Raw genomic sequence first — 26834 nt, forward strand, 5'->3', positions numbered from 1 at the left:
TCACTGAGCCCCAGGATCACCCTGTTTGTGCCTCCCCAGTGTTTGGATTACAAATCTATGCTACTGTGTCTGTCTTTTTATACTGGTTCTGGGAATTGAACTCAGGACCTCATGATTGTATGCCAATTACTTTACTAAGTCATTTTCCCAGCCCCAATGAGTGTTTTTAATCATGATGCCCATAACATACTCTATCTGGGAGCATACCTGGGTGCTTTAATTTAAAGATGCTAACTTCACATTTTTTTTAAGTAAATTTTACCCTCACAGCTTCAGTAAGGTCCTCCAATGGGCAGGTGAGACCCAAGCCCTGTCTTCTCTCTTTCTGTGTATCCTCAACTGAACGGTTGGTGCTCAGGACTCAGTTGATAATGTATGATGCTCTGGGTACCCCACCTGTCCACCCCTCACAGCTCCCCACGCAGAGCAATCTAAACCCCAGCCCACAGGCAACAGCATAGAACACTGGCCCCTAACCTTGTTCAGATTTCTTTATTGAAAAATTAAAGTCATAAGCTCTGTATATAAATACACTGACATTGCTGGTCGCCTGCAAGGCCTCTGGGATAGGTTGGGGGTGCAAAGGGAAGCTGGGGCCTGGGGTCTCCTGAAGCACAGGAAGGGAAATAAATAAATAAATACCATAGTGGGCACGGAGCCAAGAGGAAGGGGGTGCGACTGGTGTGAACAGGCGTGCTGGCGGCTCATTTGTGGCACTGAAGGTCCCCCTGGCAGGAAGCAATCTATGAACTCTCCTGTGTCCTCACAGCCAAAGACCTAGGCATCTGGGGCAGCAGCACCCCTATCCAGCCTAGAGAAATGTGCTCTGCCTTCCTTCCTGTCACCTAATGTCATTTTACTGAGCTCCTACTGTGTTTCTGGCACACAGGTTTTGACCTGACTTTCTGCTTGCCTTGTCTGGCGCTTTTTCTCCTAGTCTGGGCCAGGGGACCAGGCAGGGTGTATGTGTCAGGGTGGGGTGGGGACTCTGCCTGTGACCCTGGCTGATAGCCCTGACCTCGGCCCCACCCCTAGAGCATCACGTTGAACTCAGTGACCAGAAAGTCGATGTAGTCTCTCTCCTTGGTCTTGAAGGCCTCAGCGATGACTCGGGCAGCCTCTCTGTGCTCCTTACCCCGAAGTGTCTGCCCGTTCACTTCCAGAATCACGTGGCCCACCTTGAGCTGCCCACAGTTATGGGCAGAACCTCCTCGCTGCACAGGGAGACACAAACACGGGTCACGTGGGTACCTGGCTGGATGCTGCCAGTCTCGAGTCCACAGTCCTGGCAAAGTTGGAGCTGCGCAGAGTAAAAGGAAGCAACTTTCAAAGTTCTAGGCTAGGATGGAGTGGAGGCGGGGAAACCATTCGTGTCAGCCTGCCCAGGCAGCCCAACACGTCAAGGAGCTTACCATGCAAGGGAGCTTGTCCATGGCGGTCTCTGGGCTCTGTGTCACGTCTGGGAAGGCAAATCTTTTTTTTTTTTTTTTTTTTTTTTTTGGAGCTGGGGACCGAACCCAGGGCCTTGCGCTTCCTAGGCAAGCGCTCTACCACTGAGCTAAATCCCCAACCCCTGGGAAGGCAAATCTTAAGGGTGGGGAGGAAGAGCTCTTTAACAAGGGGAGACGTACGCAAGGGGACATACCTGAATTGTGACGATCCTGGGCAGAGGCTGGCGTGTGTTGGCACCACCCTCAATGGCGATGCCCAGTGTGGCTGCGCTTTTCCTCACACGGATCAGGGTGGACGTTGGCTCCAGCAGGCCAGGCTGGGGGTGGGAGAGGGGTGGCCTTGATGCTTCTTAGTAGAGGGCAGTTGGAGCCTCAAATATGACACCTGGTGTCCTTGGCTCTTTAATACTGCTCACGGCCCAGACGGCCTGGTGTAGCAGGGACTGGAATCCCAGGCCTGAGTTACATGCTACACTAGAGCAGAGAGCAGCTGCCAGTCCCTGCCACCCGGGATCAGGGCGAAGTGAGATTCCATGATTCCTAGCACAGGGACCCTTCTGGATGAGGGTCCCTTCCAGCAACGCATCCCAAGCGTCCCATGCCAAGTGTCTCCCGATTCTTCCAGCGGGGCCCCGTGTGCACTCCCGACTCACAGGTTTGTTGGCACCCTCTGTGGTCCTCTCCGTCTGGGGAAGCTCCTTGCCATTCTTGTTCTTAGTGTTTGCTGTCTGTCTGCCTCGACCTGAGGTGCTGGCCTCTGTCTCTCCAGCATCCACGCCACTGTCCTCACTTAGAGTCTGCCCGCTGTCTGAGAGCTGAGAGAGTGTGGAGGCTGCTGGGGACACACAAAGGGACAATGGCTGTCAAGGGGAGGGGGAAAGGGGGACTTGGGAGAAGTAATGGAGCTGGGGGTGGATGGCTATGAAAACTGACCTTGCAAAGATGGAGGGAAGGATGAAGGGATACAGGCCCTGTCGGCAGGGCTATTCCCTGCGACCTGCCCCATCTCTTGACTACCCGACCTGCCAACAGGGCTTGTCCTGGTGGTCACTATGTCCAGGACTTCTGCCCAGGTCCCAGGCACAGGCATAGATATGAAAATAGAGGTTAATGGGCTGGCTCAGCTCACAGGAAGGGGCTGATGCTTCTGTTGTTCCAATTCACATAATGTTGCGTTTTAATGAAGGAGATTTGAATTAGGAGATTTTCTTTAAAGGGTCATAATTTCACAAGAAAACCATGAAAGGTCTGCCACCCTTTTTGTGACTGCCTTGGTATGAGCTGAGTGGTGAACACACGTATCCTATTCCCTAGCTGTGGCCACTGGACCCTGAGCTGGAGGCTCTTGCTTGAGAACATGCACTGTGAACCCTGCTGTGTAGGGTAGTGGTGCTGTGCAAGCCTGAGTGAGAGAGATCCTCCCAGAGCTGCCCGCCCTGTTCTAATCCTGGAGAGCGATGCTGAGGAAGGATCACAGAGACTACTGTGCAGAGAGGAACAGCAGGGGTTGAGGGTGGACCAAATGGAGAGTAACGGAATGCTGGCTGACGGCAGGGCAGAACTCCATGAGTTAAGTACAAGCAAGGTGTCTAGTCATTGCTGGCTCCCAGCATCCCCTGCCTGCTAAGTCTTCAGAGGTCTGCTTGATCTTCTCACACATGCCAGTTTCCTTGGGGTGGGGACATAGTTCAGCAACTGTGAGTATGGCTCAAGTCCCTCCTCACCCGTTTGTTTGTTTGTTTGTTTGTTTGTTTATTGGCCTCTTTGGCCACCCTAGGCGGTCCTGGGCTACCTAACATTAGGTATCAATTTAGCCACAAGATGGCAGCAGAGCCCAGCTAACTTGCTGGACCGCCAGCACTTCCTCCACATCCTCATTGGGCATCCCTTAGAAAACAGGGGGTCCCCAGCCTGGGGCTTTATTGAACTCTAAATTTTACACACCATTCAAAGGCCCAGAGACTAGGATCGCCACACCCCTGGAAACCAGCACGTGCTCTATGCTAGACTTGGTGGTCCAAGCTGAGAGATGATGGGTGCTACCGTCTCTGTCTACTGCACATTACCAGGGAAGGTGCCACTCAGTCAGCCAACAAATGACTAGTCAGGGGCAGTGGTGAGATTCAAACTCAAGTCTTGACTCCAGGCCATCGTCTTTCTGACCCAGAGCTAGACCTCACGGTGGCTAGCAGACCACTCTGCAGCACCTAGCCCTGGCAGTCACAGCAGGAAGAGTGACTCTCAGGACCGGAGACCCCTCCCCGTGTCCCAGAGTTGGGCAACCATACTCACTGCGAGTCTGGGGTAGAGCCCGCACTTCGTTCACATCCGGCTCACTATCCGGACGGTGCACCTCCACCAGGACAAAGTGCTGGTTTGCGCCCACGGCGTCAGCGTGTTCAGAGGGTGATGGCGGTGGAAGGCCGGCCCCAGCTCCTGGAGCCTCTGCAGGAGGACTCTTCAGGTGTGGTGGGGACTGGACCCGAGGGAAGGGGCCGATGGGGTGCTGGTTAACCAGGGCCAGGTGGGTGTCCAGCGGCTTCCTGGAGCTGGGGTTGGCATGGGAGATGGAGGCGTAAATGGGGGAGGAGGGAGAGTCCCGTGCTGAGGAAGGTCCTGGAGTGGGTGTGGGTGCAATGCCCGGCGGCGGCGGCGGGCTGCGATTCCGTGGTGCTGAGAAGACAATGCCTGAGTGGGCAGCGGAAGACAGAGGTGCAGAGTCCTCCCTCACTGGCTTCCGAGTCTGGCCAAGCAGGCGGTCGTGACCTTGAGCCAGAGGTGGTGGGGGAGGAGGTGGCTTGATGCCAGGCAGATCCTCCGAGGGAGATCTGACATCGTCCTGCCAAAAGACCCAACAGGAGTAGAAGTCAGAGCCCATGGTGGCTGGAGAACGACAGCGAGTGGTGCTGGACCCAGCAAGGATTGGGTCCCTGCTCCTCAGCTCCTGGCCACATTGCTTTGAATAATGCAAGGCTCAGTGGAAAACTGTTCCCTACATCTCGGCAGCTGAGGAGCGCCAGGATCTCCGCGGATGTCTCTGGGGACCCACTTGATTCCTTTGGGAACTGAAGTTCTTGGCATCAGCAGGGGCTTATCACAAGTGACAAGACTTAATTGGCTGCAGGGTGGGACAGGAGGCGGCCCCTGGAGGCTGCAGGGTGGTAGGATGGCCATGAACAGGGCAAGGCGCATCTCTGAGCCCAGCACACCTACACTCAGCAGAATGCATGGTGTGTCAAGAAGGTGCCTGAGGTGCAGTGTGCCTTATGAGCAGAAGTGGACCACAGCCACCAGCTCCCAGGAGCTCCATCAAAACTCTGACAGTCATATAGGGACTGCCTCAATGCTCTGATCAAACCACTTGACTTGTTCTGGCCCCCAACTGTGAGCAAGGTGCAATGTTTGCATGTTACAGATGGGAAAAACGCTGACACAGAAGGGCTAAGAAGTTTGCCCAAGGCCGCACAGGCAACAGAGGAGTGGGATTAGAGTCTAGGCAATCAGCTGGGTTGGAGGCTCTCATTAGAGACTCTATCCTCCCACCCGTTCTGTGTCCTCTCTGTGGCTGCCCCCAAGAGGAGCCCAGGGGTCCATGAGCAAAGAAGGGAGTGCAACAAAGCAGGGCCTTACCACAGACACATCTGGGAGAGCGTTGGTGCTGCCTTGGGTAGTCTCACCGGTTCCCTCCAGGTCTAATGTATTCTAGAAATGGGAGGACAAGCGACAAGCTGAGCAGGCAGGAGCTGAGAGGGGAGCTCATCTGTTTTCCAGACCCAGAATTCCATGACCTTAGGACACTTTCTGATGACTGAGGCAATCCTGACACAGTCCACTCTGGGGATATTTACCTTATCCATTCAAAGCAATGGTGACTTTTTCTGTTAGTCACTTTGAAGTAATTATTATTATTATTGCTGTTATTATTATTGAGACAAGGTCTTATGTAGTTCATTCTGCTCTCGATTTAAACTTGCTACATAGCCTGAGACGACCTTGAATTGACTCTCCTTTTGTCTACCTTACAGAGTGCTGGGATTAGAGGCATGTGCCAATACATTCAATGTATCTGATGCTGGGAATTGAACACAAGTCTTTACATACAACAACGACGGCAATGACAACAACAACAAAAGCAGTCTATCAACTGAGCTACAGTTCAAGCCAGGAAGTCGATTTTTCTCTGGGACTTCCTGACCGTTTTCAGGCCTTCACTGAGCTACCTGGAGGTGCTGGGAATAGCTTAGGCTTGAGCTTTGGGTGCTGTGCTCAGCAGATGCAGCAAACTCTCGAATGCTGGGGGCGAGGCATGCAGAACAAATGAGGTGCGTATAAGTGTGCTGTTCCTTCTAAGTGGCTTCGACACCATAGGGGTTAGTGTATAAGTGGGTCCCATCTTACAAAACTATCTATGTCTTCCTCCCTGCATACTGTGAGGGGGTGGACGACACAGATAGGGATTATTTAGACCTCAGAGGGCATCACATGGCTGATGCATACAATACACTGGGGGAGCAGAAGCAAGGAAGGCTTCCAAGACAGGGCAGGGCTGAATACTGGCTCTAACTGTGATCAAGGAGCCATGTTTCAGACTCTGACAACTGTGTGTGCATAACCAGGGAAGAACACAGAGAATACGTGAGGATTTTCTGTCAGCTCTTGGTCATGCTTGGACTTAAGCCTGAGGGCAGTGGGTTGCCTCGGAGATGAGGTCAACTTTGCTTTCCACAAAGAAAATTCATTTTGCTCACGTCCCCTCCTGCCTTCAGTGCTCAGAACCATGGCTGCTGGGTCAATATCTACAGGGTAAATGCATGAGTCTCTATAAATGAAAGGATTGCTTGCTTTAGCTGCTGGGGGCAGGGCCTGGGCAACGTGGGCATTGAGGAGGGAGATGCTGTGTTCTTTGTAGGGACCAGAAATGACAGCTGGAACAAGAGGAAAGCATGAGTTGCAGGCAGAAGGCCCAGACTCCATTGCCCTGAGGCAGAACTTCCTGTGTGTGGATTCCTTTCTCAGAAGCTTGGGTAACAGAGGATACCTTTGTAAAAGTTACTGTTGAAGCCACACACAGGACTCTGGGTCCTCTTCTTAGGCCTCTCCTGAGTTTCTTGAGTCACATTCTTGCTACTTCTTCAGCAATGATGTCATCCTATCTGCCTCCAGTCCTTTGCACAAGCTCTTGAGCTCTGCCTCTTATGGCTGTGTGACAACAGGCAAGTCACAGGACCTCTCTGTAAAGTGGGAAGCCCAGCATGTCATACTGCTGATCTATTAACCCTACGCTCTTCCCAAGGCTCTGGCATTGTACTTTGGAAGCCTAGGAAGTTGTGCAAACTGCCCCCACAGTGAAAGGACTACAAAGTGTACCTTGGCCCCTGGGTGATGAGTTTCTCAGACGGAAACATCATGGAGACTTCCCATAATCCCTTGCCAATTGTCATCAGCACAGTACTCCCTGGAAATATCCAAAATGGGTGGGCACCAGAGACCCCCCTCCTAGCTGAGGTGAGTGTAAGGCCAGTTTGTCCATGCAGGTCCTTGTTAGGGTCCTGTCATGCTCTGGCCTCAGTGGGAAATACAGAATCTCCATAGTGTCTACCACAAGGACAAAAGAAGCTTCTGCTACAGGTATGCATGGCCAGTGTCACCTGCTGCAGGAGATGCTGGGGGTTACAGTGAGGCTCAGACAACAGCAATTGGGTGAGCCTGCCCTGGTCTGGGGCATTAGGCTGCTGGAGCATCATTCAGCAAACACTGACCAGGATTTAGGAGAGGTGAGACGGGTTTGAGGGTCATGAAAGGCCAGTTTGAGAACTAGATGCCTGGCTCTTCTCCACACCTTAGCGTTTGCACTTTCCCATGTCCCTGTCATCATCTGTCACCTCTCCTGTGACTATAGATCTTAGAGGAGTCGGACAGGTCCAAGGTTGCACGGCCATTGTTGTGGCTAATTTTATGTCAACTTGACACAGGCTAGCATCATCTGAGAGGATGGAGGCTCAGTTGAAAAAAATGCCTCCATAAGATGGGGCTATGGGCAAGCCTGTAGAGCATTTTCTCAGTTAGTGATTGGTGGGGGGAAAGCCCAGCCCATTGTGGGTGGGGCTGTCCTTGGGCTGGTGGTCATGGGCTCTATAAGGAAGCAGGCTGAGCAAGCCATGTGAGCAACACCTGCCCCCCAACCCGAACCCTCATAGCCTCAGCACCAGCTCCTGCCTTCATATTCCTGTCCTGTTTGGGTTCCAGTCCTGGCTTCCTTCAGTGATGGGCTATGGATATGGAAGCACAAGCCAAATAAACCCTTTCTTTCCCAATCTCCTTTAGGTCATGGTGTTTCATCACAGCAACAGTGACCTGAACCAAGACAGCCATTTTATAGTAACTCTGGCAACTAAGCCAGGTCTGTGTCATAGCACCCTGGAATTGGACAGAGCCCTGGTGTTTCAGGTGGGAGAAAGGACAGAAGTGGAGTGTATAGGAAGCAGCTGGTCAGAGCGCAGTGAGGCTCCAGCTGCCAGATCCAGACACTCTGGAGCCCCAAGTCCCCAGGTCACGTTCCTTGTACATCTAAAATAGCTACAGACAGCCTGGCCAAGAACTAGAGCAGTGCCAGCAGAACTCCAAGAGCAGGCTTTGAGGTCTGAGGCCACAGTGCATACCTGCTTGTCCTGGATACTGCATCCCAGCCCCAGCTGCCTGCTGCTTTTCCTAAGCCCTTCCAGGGTTGACACATGACGAACCCCCTTCTGTTCTACAGCCTAGCCTGAGGCTCAGAGAGGGTAGGTCACTCGTTCAAGGTCACCCTTCAGGGTTGGGTGCTTCCCATTCAAGAGGTCTTTAAGACCCTATCCCCCCACTCTACCCCTTCTCTGTGGGGGTGCAGAGCCGTCCCTCTCTTATATTTGAGTTGATCCAACAAGGGTCCAGATTCTCATGCATCCGGCTTGGGGTAAGGATGGGAGGTTGGGGTTTGGGGGATGGGGTAATGAACAACCAGGAACATTCCTGGTACTGACTCCCACTCAGGTACTGAGGGCAGGTAATGTCTGATTTGGAAATTATCAAAGGCCAGGTGCAGCTCAGGTGCCCAGAGCCACCTCAGCAAAGTCTCCTCCCCACACCACTCTGCCCTCCCCCAAGCCAGTCCCGATTCTGCCTTCTGCTCCTTGCTTACATAAAGGTTCTATTTTCAGCTTTGTTACTCCCAAGTCAGGCCACTCCCTCCCCCTCCCCCATCACAAAATGCACCTAAGGTTTGAAGCTTGATGGCCCCACTTCCCATTCTGTCTGTATGTGGGGAAACTGAGGCACTGAGTTACAAAAGCTTCCAGATGTCACTGGTATGTGTGTGTGTGTGTGTGTGTGTGTGTGTGTGTGTGTGTGTGTGTGTACACTACAATTAGATTTCTGCCTCCAGAAGGAGAAAGGGGAAGAGACCTGGAAGGGAGAAGTATGAATAAGATGAGGACAGGTTCCAAAGAAGAGGCAGGGTTGGGGGAAGGCAGACAACTCAGCTCAGCAAAGAGAAAATCAGAGGCATAGAGAGAAGCAAGACTGTACATGAACAGGGTTGGTTTGAGAAGAGCTTGTCGCCTCAGGAGAGGTGGAGAATGGTGGGGTAAGTGGGGAGACAGGAGACCTGGCATTGTTGGGGCAGTTCTTCCTTCGATCGGCATCTGCCATGATTATTCATGAGTCCCCATTCTATCGCCCCCCAGAGAGGAGAGCAAAGGGCTCTCTGGGAAGGAAGGGCATGGTCACCCCTCAGGGCAGGACTTTACCACCAGGCAGTGTCATTACAACTGAGCAGGAATGCTGCTAGTTAGACCAGGGTCCCTTCTGCTGAGCTGACACCTGTCCCCCCAGTCTCCCTCCCTTGTTCTGGGGAAAAGGATGTCACAGAGTGGAAAGAAAGCATGACCTACAGTAGCCAGGTCAGGGGGAGCCCTTAGGATAAGGGAAAATGAGACTCAGGAGAGGAACACTGGGACAGAGAGCCTGGCTTAGCGCTTCCTTCCACCAGGAGTGAAGGCAGTCAAACCTCTCAGATCAGCCACTGTCACCCAGGGAAGTCCCAGATCTTTCCTGTCACATGTGTCCTGACCCAGAACTCCACTTCCTTACCAAGAGAAAGCAAACAGCCCAGTCACCACAGTGCTCCCACAGCCTGACACTCAGCTGCAGTCACCTATTTTGTCTCTGTATGAAATCCCTAAACAATTAAAGCTGTTGTCCTGAGAAGAGAGCCAAGGCTCCACCAGCCTCCAAAAGGACCTGGGGCTCAGACAGTCAAACACACTGCCCAGTTTCCCCACTTGTCACCTACACTTTCTTGGGACTGCAGAGCTCAGCTACATTCAGAGAGGAGCTGAGCTCCTGGGCTTGGCTGCTGCTGCCGGAAACAGCTCCCAGCGCCCCAAGTCCTCACACAGGCAGGCAGGGGTCCTGTAGATCCTTGGATGTGATGGAATACCACTGGAGAGAAGGGGCCCTGGGGTGCTAATGCTTATGGTGAAGGGATGGTTCTGGGGTGCTGGGGGAGGAGTGAGACCTGCTAGATGTTCTCAGTGAGGGAGGACACACCCAGGAATCATGGTGGAATAGGCAGCTTTCTGGCTTGGGGCGCAGTTACGAGTTTGAATATGAAATGTCTCCCACAGCCCCATGAGGACTTGGGCCTCTGATCAGTAGATTCACTCCTTGATGTATTCAAAATAATATGGCATAATAGGGACAGTGAAAAGAGGAAGTGGGGTCTAGTTGGAGGGAGTTATGTCACTGGGGATGTGTCCTTGAAACTGTATCTTGTCCTAGCTTTGTCCTGTGTTCCCTTCTCTCTGCTTCCACCCCCCACCCCCTCCCACAAAGTAAACAGTTTCCTCTTCACATGGCTGGACCACCATGATGATCTGCCCATGGGCATGGGGTTGAACGATGGGATGAACCCACTAGACTCTCCTGCCAAAGTAAGTCTCTTCTTAAGTTAGGCCAGGTAGTTTGTCACAGCACAGAAAAACAAGCTAACTTGGCATGGTGTGTCAGCTCACAGCAACCACCACTTCTCTGGCTCTCCGCACGCCCATATCCTGTCATCCCCAACAACACTCTTCATGTGTCCTTCAGATGACGTCAAAGCTCCGAACCTATCTTGTCTCATTTAGTGTCTGACTTAATTTGACCATGTCTCTGCGATGCCTGGGTCACAGAGCTTAGATCTGTCCTCTCATAACCTCGGGCACTGAATTAGTAGATTGTTTGCACAGGGTGCCACAGAGAGAACACAGGGCCTGGCACATGCTAGCGATACTGAGCTACAGTCTCAAGCCTTATGTAGTTTTTTTTTAAATCAAAATCTTCTACCTCCATTGGACTTGTGAGCTCCAGGCGGGAGAGCTTACTCAACAAACACTGCACAGCAAGGGCAGGCTAAACAGATGAGTGAATGAATGAGGGGCTTCCTCCTGAGGGAGTCTTTAAACCCAGCAGGTCATTCCTGAGTCGGAGGGAGCAAGCCCTGCTTCCTTGTCCCCTGTCTCTGAATGAGGAGCAGGTGTCACTCAATCCAGAGTGGTTTGAGTCTCTTTCACTGCTCTGATGGGAAGGGAGGCTCAGGCCATGGAAGGAACTGCCACAGCAATGCTGGGAGCCCCTCTTTTGCCCCCCTGTGGGAAGGAAGAGGACAGAGTGGCCTCCATGGTGGGATGCCATCCTAACACCACAGGGCCCCAATCCGGACATGTGAGAGGTGTTTCAATCCAAGAGGAGAAATCTGGGGGATAATCAGGTTTCGTCAGTTGTTCTGAGTAAACAAGAGCAGTCATGACCTCTAATCCTTTTCTCTCCAACCTTGGAGTGGTAACACGGTGGGCCAGCTTACAGGCTCCACCACACATGACCACCCAGTTTCCCAGGGCAACCCACAACTACCAGGTATTTCAACTGAAGACCTGGGAAGCCTATCCACCTGATCAAGCCGACTCACTGAGTCTGGAGAGCAAACCCGGTTGGTAGAATCCACAGCCTGGGCAATGGGGCATCAGCCCTGCGCACACTAAAGATCAGAAATGGTGGCAGGGATCTGATTTATCGCCCACTCTGCAGGCCAGCAGTTTCTACAGGAAACTTGAAGCTGGTCAGAGACTGGAAAAAAAAAAAAAAAGCCCCAGGTTGTGAGGAAGACAAACTGAAAGGGGTGTTACATGCCCCTAGGTGGGGTGGAATGGGGGATTTCCTTGATTAATGGCTTCTGCTCTGAGCAGACGTTGCTCCCAGTGGATCATGTGTAACCTGGGATGGATCCTTGTGTCATGTGACTCAGGGAATCTGGGTTTAGTGGAAACTGGCTCCATCTGGAATGTCAGGGCCTCCGGGTCACCAGCAGCCAGGTGCCAGGACAAGGTGCATTTCCCTCAGGCACAGAGGCAAATTTCGGAAGCCAATCCTGTGGTAGTTGTAGGTGCTCCTGCACTTCTGCTGGTAGCACATAGTTCCTGTCTGTCCCCAGCTAAACTCCCTGCTCCTGGGGGAGTATGCTCATGAGGGGGTCAGAACAGAAAGACTGGTGTTTCAGTTCCATGGAGAAAGGAAGGGATGGGTTTGGCTTTCTTCCAGCAATGCATGGGCTGCTTGTTACTGTACATGGCCGCAGTGGAAGCTGCACTGCAGTCCCTGGTGCCTGGTTGAGGTAAATTTCTCTTTCACCTCTTTCTACTCTAACCCTTGTTCAGAGGCAGAGCTGGGGAACACTGCCACCACCCTTGACATGCCCTCCTGAGTACGTTTTATCATCTGTGGTGGTTTGAATAAAAATGTGGTGGCCTCGTGGTCTAATAGGGAGTGGCACAATTAGATGTAGCTTTGTTGGAGTGTGTCACTGAGGGTGGCCTTTGAGACTTCAGATGTTCAAGCCAGGCCCAGTATCACAATCTCTTCCTGCGGCCTATGGATCCAGAAATAGACCCTCAGCTGCCTCTCCAGCACCATGACTGCCTGTGTGTTGCCATGCTTCCTGCCATGACGACAATGGACTGAACCTCTGAACGGTAAGCCAGCCCCAATTAAATGTCGTCCTTTGTAAGAGCTGCTGAGGACATGGTGTCCATTCAAAGTAATGGAACCCTATCTAAGATCCGCCTCTCAACAGAACGGATGTTTAGACTCTGAGGAGCCATGGAGGTCTGCCTTGGTCTTACAGAAGAAGAAACTAAGGCAAGAGCGGGGAAAGGGCTTCCTCAGAGGCACGTGGCACCGAAGGCAGAGTGGTGCTAGAACACCTTTCTTGGTGGGGAGATTGGAGGCCTTGTCCCTCAGCCTAGGCAGTCTGTGTGTAGGGTCTGAGGCTGCTATAGACTAGGGGTATAGCAAGAGACACTGGGCCAGGGCTGCTTAGGTGCAGGAAGAGCTGGCACCTGCTCAGCTCTCACTGTATCTCTTAGCAACTGGCTTCACCATTGCCACAGAATCCTGAGTAATTCCTGGGAATGTGTCTGTGAGTTCCTTGTTTATTCTCAATAATCAGAGATCCAATAGTCAGATAAGCCAGACTATGTCCTCCCAGGTCAGGGGCCTCATCTTGTTCCTAGTCAAACTCTTCAGCACATGACCTTCTGTAATCCGTACTTGTCACGTTCCGGCTCCACTTCCCTCCTGGACAGTGTGTATATGGAGGAGGCATGCTCAGACCTCAGGACCCTTGCATATGCTGTTCCTGCTGTCTTCCTCAAGCGTGCCTTCCCAAACCTCCCCAGCCCCAGGTGTCCTGCCCCCTTTACTATTTTATTTAGCTCTTATCACTTATTGTGCCGCCACTCATCTCGGTCCTCCGTCATTCCTGCTGGCCTCTGAATTCCAGTTGGAACAGCATCTTTATTTTTCTCCGATGCCCTGTGGTACCTGGGCTGCACACAGCACATGGCATGCACCAGTAAAGATTAACAGAAAGGAAGGAAGACGAGGGAGGGGAAAGACAGGTGGCATATAGACCAACGGACAGACTGACTGCTAGGTGACGCTCAGGAAACAACTTCAGGAAGAGCCAGAGTCAGAGGACAGGCTTCACAACACCACACAGACGCAAGCAGGCCAGGGACTCTGTCCTGACTGGTCTCTCGCCAGCAAGCTGTGTGACTTGGAGTGAGCTGTTCGTCCTCTCTGAGCTTCAGTGTCCTCTGTACCCTGAGGGCCTTGGCGGTTATGGCCACTGGGAAGGCCACAGAAGACGTGTTTAAGAGATGCTGGGACCGCATCTTAGAGAATGCTTACAGACTGCTCCACAAGTCGCAGCTATTAGTAACAATAATGGCTCCGGTACTCACACCGGCTGAAGTGTGTGCTAAACTCCTGGGATCCAGCAGTGACAGATACAGTCACTTCTGTAAACCACAGGTGACCAAGTAGGGGTCACTGATTACACCTCTCCTGATCATGAAAGTACAATGAGCCAAGAGCTGGAGGTCACTCCTTCAAGAGGGTCATGGAAGGCTTCCTGTAAAGATCTGCCATCTGAGCTAATGGTACAGGCATGGGAGGTGGAAGGGAGAACATCCCAGACAGGCAGAGGCCATGACATGCACAAAGGTTGATTGTGCTCTCTACTGCATAGCGCAACAATGATCACCCTCCTTTTATGGATCTATGCCTAAACTCAGAGAGGCAGAACCGCTCCTGGGGACACACAGCAAGTGACGGGACTAAGCCAGGATTTGGATAGAGGTCATTCTCCAAAGCCTGAGGCCACTTCTAAGGTGGTGACCAGGAGAGCCTGAGCATCGAGAACACCCAGTCCCAGCCAGAACAAGTGCAGAGGTCGGGGCAACAGGAAGGGCTCAACCCCCACCTCTGCCCTGCCTAAGGGACTCCCAGCCTCCCCTGCAGAAGGACGGTACCTCCATCAGGTCTATGAGCCACAGCAGCCGCTCCTAGGGAGGGTGAATGGGCAAAAGGCAGAAAGAAAAATACATGAAATGAAGTCAGGGAATCAAGAGGCCTCAGTATCACACCCCTCCCCTGCCCCACACACATACACCTATTGAGGGGAACAGCTGGGTCCTCAGGGGAAGCCGGAAGGAAGGCCTTGTTGCTCTGAGAAGCCAACTTTATCCTTGGGGCTGGGGGGTCTCCATAGGTCAGCAACTTGGGGCAGGCTTGGTGCCAGCATTTCCATCCATAGATGGAAAAGCAGGCTGGAAGGGAGCAGTTTGTCCAAGGTCACACCTGCCGAGGACAGGCAGTGATTTAGGGGAGTCTGCTTGGAGACTTGGATCCAGCAGGAGAGGTCCTCAGGGACTTTCTGCAGACCTAAGATTGAGCTTCAAATAGTGCTCAGGGGAGTCCCTGGGAAGGGGCAAAAGGGAGGGCCAGCAGTCCTCAGCCCATTGCTTTCCAGGGCCTTTGAGTATTTACAGGCTCGATGCCTGCATCTCCAAGGGGGTTGCCCAAGCAGGAAGGGCAGCAGTGGAGGTCCACTGACTCCAGTACTCATTGGGGCCCAAGAGGGCTTTCTTTTTCTGCTCTCCCTACACACTGGGAACTTGGCAAAATAATTCCCCTTAAGATGGGAAACTGAGCTGAGGTGTGGAGAGGTAACAGGATTTCCTTATCTGTAAGACTCGCTTAGACTCCTTCCCCTAGAGCTCCTCTCTGCCTGGGGGTGGGGTGGGGGTGGGGGTGGGCGTGGGGGTGGGGTGTTTCCTGTTCTGAGAGTCCTGGGTACCCTGATTGGTCACAGATTCTGAGCTGGTGGAGGGGGGTTTAGGAACTTAAAAGGGGACTTCAGAGTATTCTCCCATATACTCTGAGGTTGCTTGTACAGAACCACTCTTGATGTGAGCTCTGCTGTGTACGCCCAGGGTACACAGTGTGCAATGGGTCCTTGCTGGTGCTATAGCTAACAGAGGAAAGACTTCTCAGGGTGGAAAGGTCACTGCTGGGCTGGAGCTGGGAGTCCCTGCTTTCTGCAGAGCTCTATCCAGGCACATGGCTCTTGGTTCCTTGTGCCCTATACCCTGTTCTGTCCTTTGGGTCCTCAGGTTGTTTCAGCCTGAGCTAGCAGGACCTTATACAATTCATTCACGGGGAAGCTGAGGCACAAGGAGACCAGGACTTAAACCCAGATTTGGTGCCTCCTAGACTAGAAGACACTCTCCCTGTGAGCCTGCCTTCCCAAGAACTGTAGCCTGTATCTAACTCTCTGGGTTTTAGAGCTGTACTCTGTGGTTCTTGAAGCTGCACGTGGACATTTTAAGGCCAAGGTCATAAGAGCCAGACTGGGAGAGATGCAGAATGCAGACCAGGGCCCACAGCCTAAAGTCACCTCATCAGGGTGTGCATCAAAGCCTGTGGTTGAAGCAAACCCAGCAAAGTGGGAGTGGGGCTTCTGCCTTGTCCTAGAAGGAACCTGCACTTCTGGGGGCCTGAAAAACAGCTGCTGGCACATGCAGAGCCCTGGAGGAGGCATGGTAGTCTCTCTGGGGCCACCTCAGGTAGTGTAGAGGATCTTTAAAGGAGATGAAGGAGATGGGGTTAAGGTCCTCCTGACCCTGGAGTCCTAGTTTGAAAGCCACATGAGAAGCCAGAATTTGTAGGAGTGAGGACAGCTCTCTGAGGGGTGGCTCATTCCTCCTGCAGCCCCAGCCTGCCTCTGCACTGTCTGAGTTCCGGCTTCAGAGCCACTGACACTTCCTTCCCTTTCCGAGGGTGACTACGCCGCCTATAGGCCTGCAGCCTGCCCACCCGACTCTTCCTCCCATAGGATACCTGGCTGTCCCCTAAGATAAGAAACAAGGCATTTATTGTCAGGCGTGGTGGCACGTGTGTCTTTACTCTCAGCACTCGGGAGGAAGAGGCAGGTAGATCTCTCTGAGTTTGAGGCCAGCCCAGTCTACATAGCAAGTTCCAGGCCAGCCAGGGCTGCATATGTCTCAAAACAAAAGAAAATCATAAACCATAAACAAAGTAAAAAACAAAAAAAAAAAAAACCCCAAAAACCAAAAAACAAAACCCAAGGGGCTTGCCCTCGAGAATCCTGGGAGTAGAAACACGTTCCAGTGTAGATTGGATGCTGTTCTGGGGGCTGCTGAGTTGGCAAGAAAGAGAAGCCAGGCTTCAGGCTCTATGGACAACAGGTGGCCTCCAGCGAAACCCAGAACCACAATCCAAACCACCACGACTGACACTGTGTTAGTGCTGCCCCTGAGCTGAACACCATGCTTTCCCTGTCCGATCTCCTCGTGAACTGCAATTATGTAGTTCTTATTTTCTCCAACTATTCTTTGCATCTTTTTTACATTCTTAGCGTGTGTGTGTGTATGTGTGTGTGTGTGTGTGTGTGTGTGTGTGTGTATGTGCGCGCACGCGGGAATCAGAGGACAACAACTTTTATTAGTTCTCTCTTCCTACCATATGGGTCCCAGGGACTGAACTGGGTTAGTGGCAAGCGCCCTTAACCCTGAGACATCTTGTTGGCTGCTAACCATCCCTTAACATAAATAGCTCTTAGGAAACCTTCCCCTGGATCCCCGGGCTGACAGCCCCAGAAGGCCTATCCAGCACGCACTGGGTACTCCACAATAACCAGGCTCTCACGGTTGAGGAACCTGAGGCTCATGAGGGAAAGGTGACATCTTAACTGTGCCCTGACCTTCTCACCAAGGCTAGGGCAGGGGTGGCTCACCCTGGCTGAGCTGACGGTTGTAGAGGTGCCATGGCTGCCTGTGGATGAGCCGGTGTCACTGTAGGATACCATGGAATAGGTGTCTCCGACACCAGGGCCTGGGGGCTGCCGCGCCTTCATGGACTCGATCTCGCGCCTCAGCACCAGGTGGTCGAAGCGGTCCAGGTCTTGGGGTGAGATGATGCCTCTCACCTCAGACAGGAGTGAGAACTGCAGGGGAGGGCATGACAAAACGGACACTCAGACACTCAGTAGAGAACTCTGCCAGCAGGTGGGACTGGTGCCTCTATTCCCAAGTGATCTGCATGCAAGCTTGCTCTGCCCTCCAGAATCTTCCGAGGCTCTCCTGTGTCCCTGAGGGAGCATCCAAGTATCTTTACTCAAACACTAGGTCCAGCATCACCTGCCTCTTTCCTCTCTGTAACTCTTCCTTCTCAGCGTGTGCACGTGATATACAGTCTGAGTCCACTAGCATACTCAGGACACCAATCCCTTAACTGTCCCTTCCACCTAGAATGGTCCTCTGAATCACGTCTGTCCACACACAGTATTTCCTCTGGCCTGCCTAAACTTACCCTAAATCACACTACATGTAGCTACTTCTTCCTTTCAGCAGTGTCTGACCCACAAGCAGACTTCTACCTGAGCATGCTTCTCTGGTTGGCCCCTCACCCTGGTCCCTGCTTGTGAAGAGTATCCTATGATAATAACCACTGTATTCTGTCCCTGTCCCCAGAAGTCTGTTAGTTTGGAGGATGAGGCTGCTTAGGCTTCAGCTGGGACAAGGACCTTGGCAATGGGGTAGGGGACAGTAGGAACAAGTCACCTTGGCATGTGTGTTGAGCAACTCAAACAGCGCCATGACCAGGGCCTCCACAGAGATGGTGCCACCACGGTACTGGTCTAGGTAGTACATCATGGTGGCACGCTCCTGCTCTGTCAGCAGGTGCCGGGCTTGGTCATCCAGCAGTGCACGTGTCTGATTCCCCAGGCTGCTCAGGGTCACTTGGGAGCCGGCTGGGCCCTTGTAAAATCCTGGCTGAAAGACAGAAGGACACAGGCCAGAGGACTGTAGGCTACTGGGGAGCCAGGAGCATCGTTGCAGAGGGGAAGCTGTGGCTTCTAGAGGTGCGATGATGGTCTCCGCACACATGGGAGTCGCTCCATCCTCCTGGAACGATGGCATCATGTGGTGCCATTCCCCTGCCACTTTCATAGTTGCCTCTTGTGTATCCTTGAGCCCATCCGTTCACACACTGTGTGATCCTCCGGGCTTCGACATCCCTCTTAGTAAGCTGGTGTGATAAGAGTCCCTGCATTTCTAAATTACAATTCAGATCTATACCCCTAACCCATGCCAAATTATACAGGTGGGCCTCACCCTGACCAGCTGATGCCACCCAGTCTCTCTTCAGATTCCCTGGCCCACCCTGTCATCTTGCCAAGATGATCTAAAATGATCTTGGAAACACAGACTTTCTGTTTACCTACAAGGTGCTTGCTGCCTCTACTCTCCATGGTCCCAGAGCCTGTGAGAACAGGTCAGCCTGGGCCATCACTCTGTTCCGAACCCTGCATTTCCCAATTCTATTCTCCCACTCACCCCGGAGCATGCTCTTGCCTTGTCATGGTTCACACCTCAACTTCTGTCTGTGACCCCCAGGAGGTTAGAGACCTGGTAACTTCTGTTCACTGCCCTTACACCTAAGGCCAGCACAGTGGGTGCTTAGCTGGATGGCTTGGTTGAAGCTCCCTACAATGTACAAGCCCCTGGCACACTCTGCTCAGATCTGAGGGGAGAGGAAGAAGATGCTGATGATATCCTGTCATGGTCTGAATATGCTTAGCCCAGGGAGTGGCATCATTAGGAGGAGTGGCCTTATTGATGTAGATGTGTCACTGTGGGTGTGGGCTTTATTACCCTCGTCCTAGCTGCCTGGAAGCCAGTCATCTCCTAGCTGCCTTTGGGATAAGAGGTGGAACTCTCAGCTCCTCCAGCCCCATATCTGCCTGGACATTGCCATACTCCTGCCTTGATGGATGGAACTTCTAAACCAGTAAGCCAGTCCCAGTTAAATGTTGTCCTCATAAGACTTGCTTTGGTCATGGTGTCTGTTCACAATAGTAAAACCCTAAGACATGTCACGCAAAGACACCTACCTTGTTTGTCCCTTCTTCTGTGAGGTCCCCTGGAAACCTATGGAGAGATACAAGCCCCTTTCAGCACGTTAGTGCACGGAATGAGGTGCACACAGGGAAGGCTCTGTTGGAGAGGGAAAGCCAGGCTTTGTATCTGGCATGGTGGCACATGCCTGTGACCTCAGCACATCTAAGTACCATGGCCACTGCTTAGGGGTTCTGCAGGGCATGTGAGCCCGAGACCTACAGATGGCTTTGAGCCTTCCCCATTAGCAACATATTCAGCATCGCCACACCATGCAATGTAGTCTCTTGAGTGCTCCTTGTCCAGACGGGACTCAGAGTTCTCAGGCTGGCATGAGAGCAACGGAGTCGGGAATCACAGGTGTGAGGAGAATAAAGGACCTCTGACAGGTGATCTGGGTCAGCCATCCCCTAGGACGATGGGGAAACTGGAAACCCCCAGGGGAAACTTTAGGGACACCTTAGCTCTAGATCGCATTTTCATGAGAAAATGTAAGCTTATGCTGTACGAGTTTGGAATTTTAAGAAATAACCAGAAACCAAGTTTTTAAGTGGGAAATCCGATTTAAAAATACATTGGAAACTAGCCCTTTAGATACGTGTAACACTATGAAGAAGAAAGGAAGGGAATGAAGGAGAGAAGTTAGATACTGTTGTGAGTGTCTGACCAGAAGTCACCAGCCACCAGGTGGAGATGTCTGGTGGGGACCACAGGTGACACAGGTTACATTACTAGCAGGCATACAGCCACCTGGCCCCTGGGCCTGCTTTGGGCTTCTGAGATTCCTTCATCCCAAGCATCTAGTGGGGTCCTCTCCGCAGTACGGGATGGGCAGCAGAGCCCACATTTAGAAGCTCCTGGATACTCTAAGCACACAGTTCAGATGGCAGAGACAGGAGCTCTGTGTGCTGCACTTCAGCTTTCTGTGAGGACACTGGGGCTAGGAGAGGAGGGGAAGGGCCCACACCAGTGCCACCACACGAGTGGAGTGGATCTCAGGCTGAGAACACCAGACTGGGAGTCCCATGGAGGCAGATGAGAGGAGCAATGACTCTCAGAAGGCCCCCCAGGATCCCGGAACCCCATTCCTGAGGCCAGACCCTGCTGAGTTGGTGATGCTTTCCCCGATCCGGGAACTGGCGATCCACTTGGTCTGGTCCACGGTGGTACGTGCGTGGGGCAGCCTCCCGACGTCCTTCACGGTCAGGATGAGGTGCCGGGATGACTTGAGCAGCTTCACTGCCTCGTCATGCAGGATGCTGAGAAAGCTCCGCCCGTTCACCTCCAGAATCTGGTCCCCAACCTGCCAAGACCCAGAACTGTCACATGGGCTGACCTCATCCAGCTCTCCTCTGGCCAGACTGAGATGAGGTCAGTGAGGTTCAGGGAGGCTGTGACGCCTGAGGGTCACATAAGAAGGAAATGACAACGTGCTTTCCAACCCAGAGTCCAGCTCTTGTCACTTAGCCAGTAGGTCTGCCATGACATTCCCCGAAGTGCCCCTATCAGAAGCAAGCCAGCTCAGAGACCGGGATCAGATGAACTGACTGGAGGATGGGGCGAGAGGCAGGAAGGGAGATGCCATCTGATTCCACGCTGTTGAGATTTCTCATCTACCACACATTCTCTTTTTCATTTTATGTGCATATATGAGTGTGCTCCATGCACGTGTGCCTGGTGCCCATGGGGGACAGGAGATAGGGTGGGATCCCCTAGAACTAGAATTGCAGGTGGGAACTGAACCTGGGTCCTCTGCAAGAGCAGCAAGTCCTCGTAACTACAGCGCCATCTCTCTACCCCTAGCTCACGTTCTTTTGAATCTTTAGAATGCCAGTGATACTGTAACTCGCTAAAGGAAGTTTAAGAAAACCCACACTAATGAGACACCCAGCCTCCCACTGAAGGCCCACACGATGCCGGGAGACTTATGGCAGCAAGCAGTTTTATTTTGTGATGGAAAACAATGGACAAATGAGCGTGTTTAAGATTAAAAGATAAAATGACAGAGACAAAACCAACAGCCTTCCAATGAAAACAAATCTGAAACAAAGCCAGAAGGGATGGGAGGAAGACGCTGCCGTGCAGGGAGGGGCACTGGACGACCCTGAAGGGTGGGGACTCCGAGGACTTTCTCTCCCAGAAGATTCTCATTCCCACAGACAGGACAACACCATGCCTTCTGTAACCTGGAGGGCAGCTGCCCTCTCCCTGCTGCCTATTCTCAGCTATATTTCTTTCCCTCCTGAGTCCACAGTGCCAGCAATGGAGGACTGACTCTCCCATGGCCTGAGCTGGTTGTCTTTGGTGATGCTGCTGCCTCAGACCTGAGCAGAAACTTTTTTATCTGTCACTGATGCCTAATCTGGGGAGAAGAGGTATTATTTCTCCTCGGGAAAAGTTAGACAGTAGGGTGCCCACGCTCAGTATGTGATCACAGCACTAGTGAGGGGAAACCTGGGTCAGTCTGACCCAAGGCCCAACCGCTTTCTCCTCCTGCAGCCAGTTGCTGCTAGGGGACCACATGGCTTGGCTTCATTCAGATCCAGCCTATCCCAAAGCCACCTTCCTTAGCCCTGCCTGCAACAGCTGAATCTTGACTCTGATGCAACCACTAGCCCCACCTGTATTTCTCTAGCTAGCTCTTCAGCAAACCTCATCCTACCTCCCCCTTCCTCCCCCTTCCTCCACCCTTGGTGGCCTCTCCCCTTGGCCTCCACCTGCTCATCTAGTGGTTCCTGAGTCAACTCTTCATCTCTGTGTGTTTATATCCAAACAGCCACAGTCATTGTGCAGGAGTCTGTTAACGTGGTTAAGAGCTTCAAAGACCATCCGACATGGCCTCAAGTTCTGCCCCTGCTACTCCAATGCCATGTGACACAGCCCCACAACCTGCCGCCCTTTCAGTGGCTTCCATGCCCCACTTTCCCCTGGTGGCTGTGAACTGGGACCTTGGTCAAAGACTTTCAGCCTCCAAATATCTAGCTATCAGTGCCCGTATCTACCTACCACCGAACACTGGCACCACCCACAAGGACAAGTCTCCCCGTTCCCACAGGTCTTCCTGGTTAACATCCAAGAATGTGGATAAAGAATGTGGAACAAGGCCCAATACTGCCTTAGGAGCTGCCAGCAAGTAAGTGCAGCTTCCTCATGATGGTTTGAATTTTGTCAGCTCTACCTTGGCCTGCTCTGAAGCTCAGGCCAGGACGGCTGCTCCAGGCACTAGTATTTCTGGGCATGGAGGGGTAATCCACCTCTCTCCAGGGTCACTTGCCTGGTGCTGTCAGGCAGCACCTCCAGGTGTCATGGCACTGTTCTACAACCTCTGCTGCAGAAGCCACAACCAAGGCTGCACCTCTCACATTCCAGTGTTTGGTTTCCGTAAGTGTCCCTCTGCAGCTGTGACTTTTAATCTTCCTTTCCACGCACTTTACTTCAGTGTGCGGTTTAATTAAAGGCGCTTGCGTCTGGGAGAGCAGCTGTGTCCAGACGTGCTTCTGAGAGCCAGGCTCTGGACCCCGCTGGGGAAGGCCTGCAGAGAATAAGCCCATTCCTAGACTTGGAGGCTGGACGGGAACCCAGAGGAAACATAGGTCAACTTGTCAGGTGGGAACTTCAAATACTGGCACAGGCGTAGAATGGTGGATGCATGGTCCTGACATCCAGGACCACTGTACAAGTCCTCTCGGTGGCACACCTTGCTTATGTGAAACTCTAGAGCCATGGACTCCCTGATGCTTACTTCTTAGGCCTAGCAGGCCCAAGAGAGAGTTCATGCAAATCACCTGCAGGGACCAGGCTGGTGGGCTACTGTAGTTCTGAATGTCAGTCTTCCTCCTACCTTGGATTCAGCACCACCATTTCTATGGTGTGAGTGGTCCAGCACAGGGCACTTCAGCTGCACCCTGGGTATCTCCATGTTGGAATCTCAGGTTGACTGGCTAAGTATTACTACCTCTGGTCTGATGGATAAACCTATCCCTGTGGGAGGAGGCAGAGGTGGCAGGGCTTCCTGGTCATCCACCCAGCTGGAGAACTAGAGGTCATGGGAGCAGGACACAGGTCACCCAGACGGACTGGCACTTGTAAGCTCGATTCCCTCAACCATTTTGGCCTCTTCCTCCAGGGTTGAATTGAAAACTACCGTGTCTGAGAGTTGGGATGGGGCCTCCATAATGCCTGTCCGGCATCTGATCTGGTCTGAGTCACTCCACTATGTATAGATTCCTTTACTCCCTCCCATCCTCTCCTTGTAGGAAGGTATGGTATTGAACGACAATGAGCTCTATATAGTTTCGTTTTTGAATGCTGGGTTTCCAGTGAGTGGAACTGTTTAGGGAGAAGTGGGGAGTAGGGAGTGGTGTGCCTTTGTTGAGGGAGACATGCCACTAGGGGTGGCCTTTTAGGTTTACAAGCTCACACTAGGCTCAGGATCTCTCTGCCTGTAACTAATGCATCAGATGTGAGCTCTTGGCTACTGCTCCTGTGCCATGCCTGCCTCCTGCTACACTCCCAGTCATGATGATAATGGACTAATCCTCTGAAACTATAAGCAAGCCCCCCGTTAAATGCTTTCTTTTAAAAGCTGCCTTGGTCATGGTGTCTCTTCACAGCAGAACAGTAACTGAGACCAAAGGCTTCACACGCCTCAGCGGCTGTCAGGACAGGGGTTGATGCTCACTCTGACTCTTCAGTTGACAAACCACTCTTAGGAAAGGCCATTGTGCCTCACTCAGTGTGTTCCATGGGGTAGGGAATTGTCTCCACACTGCAGCCCTTCTTCAGAGGGCAGACAACTATGACACAGTAGTCCAGTGGCTCGCACCACTCCCTCAAGTTATGCCCCAAGTCTCAAGTGTTCTCAACTGTGGGATGGGCATAGTGTTCTGGCCAGTCCCAGGTCACTGTGAGAACCAACAGAAATACCCAGTGCCAAGACAGGACACAAGGCTCTCCATCTGCTTCCTTCCAAACAGAAGAGACAAGCTCAAGGACACCAGTCACACAGGAATAAGCAGTACCAATCCATGTTCTCGGGCTCCACCCTCTGCCTTTGCCACCTTCATCACCCTGGTGCAGGAAGCAGGGGAGGGCTAGTCAGTGATGGGGAGATGGGCAGGTCTGTCTCTCCATTGCTTCCTCTTCCCCTTGGCTTATGTTGTGAAGTTGGAGTAGATTAATTTCACCCTCTCAAACAGAAGCCATGAGCTCTGTTCATGGAGATGTGACTCTTTTCTTCCCAGCCCACAGTGAGATGAGAAATAAAGGGGCCAAGATACAACATCCATCAGTGCTTACCTTAAGTTTCCTATGCATGGAGAAACTGAAGCACTGCACAAGGACATGTGGTAGCAATGGCAAAGCCCAGCCCTGGAGCCAATGCAAGGGAGCTTTCAACCCTGGCAATGTGATGGACTGACCACCTACTATTGCTCAGCTTGCTATGGGCACTGACGGGAGCATAGGGAAAGACGGCAGCTTGTTTTTTTTTTTTTTTTTTTTTTTTTTTTTTTTTTTTGGTTCTTTTTTTCGGAGCTGGGGACCGAACCCAGGGCCTTGCGCTTCCTAGGTAAGCGCTCTACCACTGAGCTAAATCCCCAGCCCCGGCAGCTTGTTTTATTGGTCACCACAGCCACTGTTTTTGGCACTGGTGATAGAGAAGGAGAGCTGGACCATGGGAGTGTCCTTCATTCTGAGGCAGAACAAAGCCTCTTCCATCAACCCCAGGCCACCCAGTGCCAGGTTCATGTTCTAGCGCTCTGAGAAAGTGAGAGACACAGGCACAGACAGGACACTGCTTTCCTCTGAACTTGGCCACCAGGAGGCAGGATCCATACCCTACATTGTGGGGCCCCCACACGAACACCAAGGAGATGGCCCTCAGAGGCAGCAGGGTGGCTCATGCAGCCTCCAAAAGAGCTGAAAAAGACAATTCCATGGGTCCATACATGGACCAACACCCTGATGTGTGACAGACATTGGGAACCTGGTTCTTTGAAGGGGACCTCAGAGTCTGGGCCCAATTTCTGATTCTGCTACGTACACTCTGTGTATGTCATCTCACTGACCAGTTACTTCCTGGGAAAACTCAGGAAGTAGCAGTTGCTATCCATGAGTGGGCTAGCACACCCTCCACTGAGTCTCCCACACTTCAGACAGTACATATGAAGTACCTGACAGGCACTTTCAGGATGAACTTCGAGCACAGGACACTGTTTGTGTGCATCATGCTCAGCACTCGTGGCTGCCTTCTGAAAATTCCTGCTTACTCAGATACCCTCATCACTTACTCAGCAACTCAATCCTGCTATTCCATCCTCAGAGTCCCTTCCGCCATACCCACCTCTTCTGCTTTCAGCATCAGCTAACCAACTCCCCCCATGGACCACCCTGAAGCTCCCACTGTCGTCTCAGCTTCCACTCAGAACCGAATATGACAAGGCTGAGTGTGTGGCCTTGTACCCCAGCCTTCACAGTCCCTCGATGGAGCGCTGACCCCTTCTTTAAGAAAAGACACACTCTGAGGGCCTCTCACAGAAAAATGTTTCTCTGTCTATCTACACACACACACACACACACACACACACACACGCATACACACACACACACACACGTTCCAATAGAGGAAAGAGGAAGAACAGTCATCAGCAATAACTTGAATTTCTTTCAGGGAGTGAAAACTTTCATTAGCGAAAATCGTGTTCTCAAAGATCTTCTAAATGATAATCATCTGATACAGCTGGAATTTTTAAAAAGGAGGAGGAGAAAGGGGAAAGACATGCTACATACAGTGAAGCACACCTATATTCCCAGTGCTTGGGAGCTGAGGCAGGAGCATTGCAACTTTCAGGCTGGGCTGGGCTACCAGCAAGGCACCCTCACAAGGAAACAAACAGGCCAGCCTGACCTCCCCTAACCTTCTACCCTGGTCTTCACAACATGCACACCATAGGAACTCCATTCACACCAGTGACAGGGTTTGAAAAAAAAGAGAAGCAAGAAGAAACGGGGATGGGGTGGCTGTGGCTCTGAGATCCCTCAGCAGAGGATGCTGGGAAAGACGTTTGCCAAGAACTCCATCCCTATGCTGAGCAGAGAGAGATGGGATCATTCTCTTGGGACACGCAGGGAAAGAACCCAAGGGCTTCCTGCTTCTGGCCCTCCATCCTTCCCAGGGCTCCACAGAACTAAAAGGTTTCATGGAATCCTCTAGGGCTCTACTGAACCCCAAGGACCCACTGAAATGGACTTTGTGGTCCCAAGTGAGGCCCTGCTGATTACTATGTCACCTCAGCTCGCATCCCCGTTCTATTAAGGAGTTTTATTGCAATTATGAATCTTTAATAGTTTTCCATGTCAGGTATAAAAGTTTAATGGGCCTCCCCACCCCTTTCACTACAAGTGAACAATGCAGTTTTAATGAGACAACATGAGTTTTTCCCAACAGTTCAGAAGCCGGCAAACCTTGCGCGTATTTAAAGAAACAACAATGAAGGATCGAGGTCAATGTGAAGCTGCAGGGGTTGAGAGGGACTGGTCACACACTGCA

The 26834-nt window shown here is 52.2% G+C and overlaps 1 protein-coding gene across 13 annotated transcripts in view; it reads right to left on the minus strand.

The window, feature by feature from the left end:
- Positions 1–473: 473 nt before the first annotated feature.
- Whrn (whirlin) overlaps positions 474–26834 on the minus strand; it is an 89581-nt gene continuing 63220 nt past the window's right edge. For 2 of the 13 annotated variants that reach the window (XM_039109876.2, XM_039109873.2), the window contains 11 exons: positions 20386–20588; positions 19282–19318; positions 17948–18160; positions 17122–17331; positions 14336–14368; positions 5082–5153; positions 3744–4290; positions 2105–2286; positions 1646–1768; positions 1413–1473; positions 474–1300 (listed from right to left, as the gene is read on the minus strand). In XM_039109876.2, coding sequence (XP_038965804.1) covers positions 1032–1300; positions 1413–1473; positions 1646–1768; positions 2105–2286; positions 3744–4290; positions 5082–5153; positions 14336–14368; positions 17122–17331; positions 17948–18160; positions 19282–19318; positions 20386–20588 — 1950 coding nt within the window. In that variant the 3' untranslated portion in view covers positions 474–1031. Of the gene's footprint in view, positions 1301–1412; positions 1474–1645; positions 1769–2104; positions 2287–3743; positions 4291–5081; positions 5154–6489; positions 6683–14335; positions 14369–14390; positions 14664–17121; positions 17332–17947; positions 18161–19281; positions 19319–20385; positions 20589–26834 lie in introns of those variants that run through there. The other 11 variants (XM_039109874.2, XM_039109878.2, XM_039109880.2 and 8 more) reach the window with 11 other exon arrangements.

Source organism: Rattus norvegicus, chromosome 5, assembly GCF_036323735.1.
Source record: "Rattus norvegicus strain BN/NHsdMcwi chromosome 5, GRCr8, whole genome shotgun sequence".
In the NCBI taxonomy this organism is placed as follows: Eukaryota; Metazoa; Chordata; class Mammalia; order Rodentia; family Muridae; genus Rattus; species Rattus norvegicus.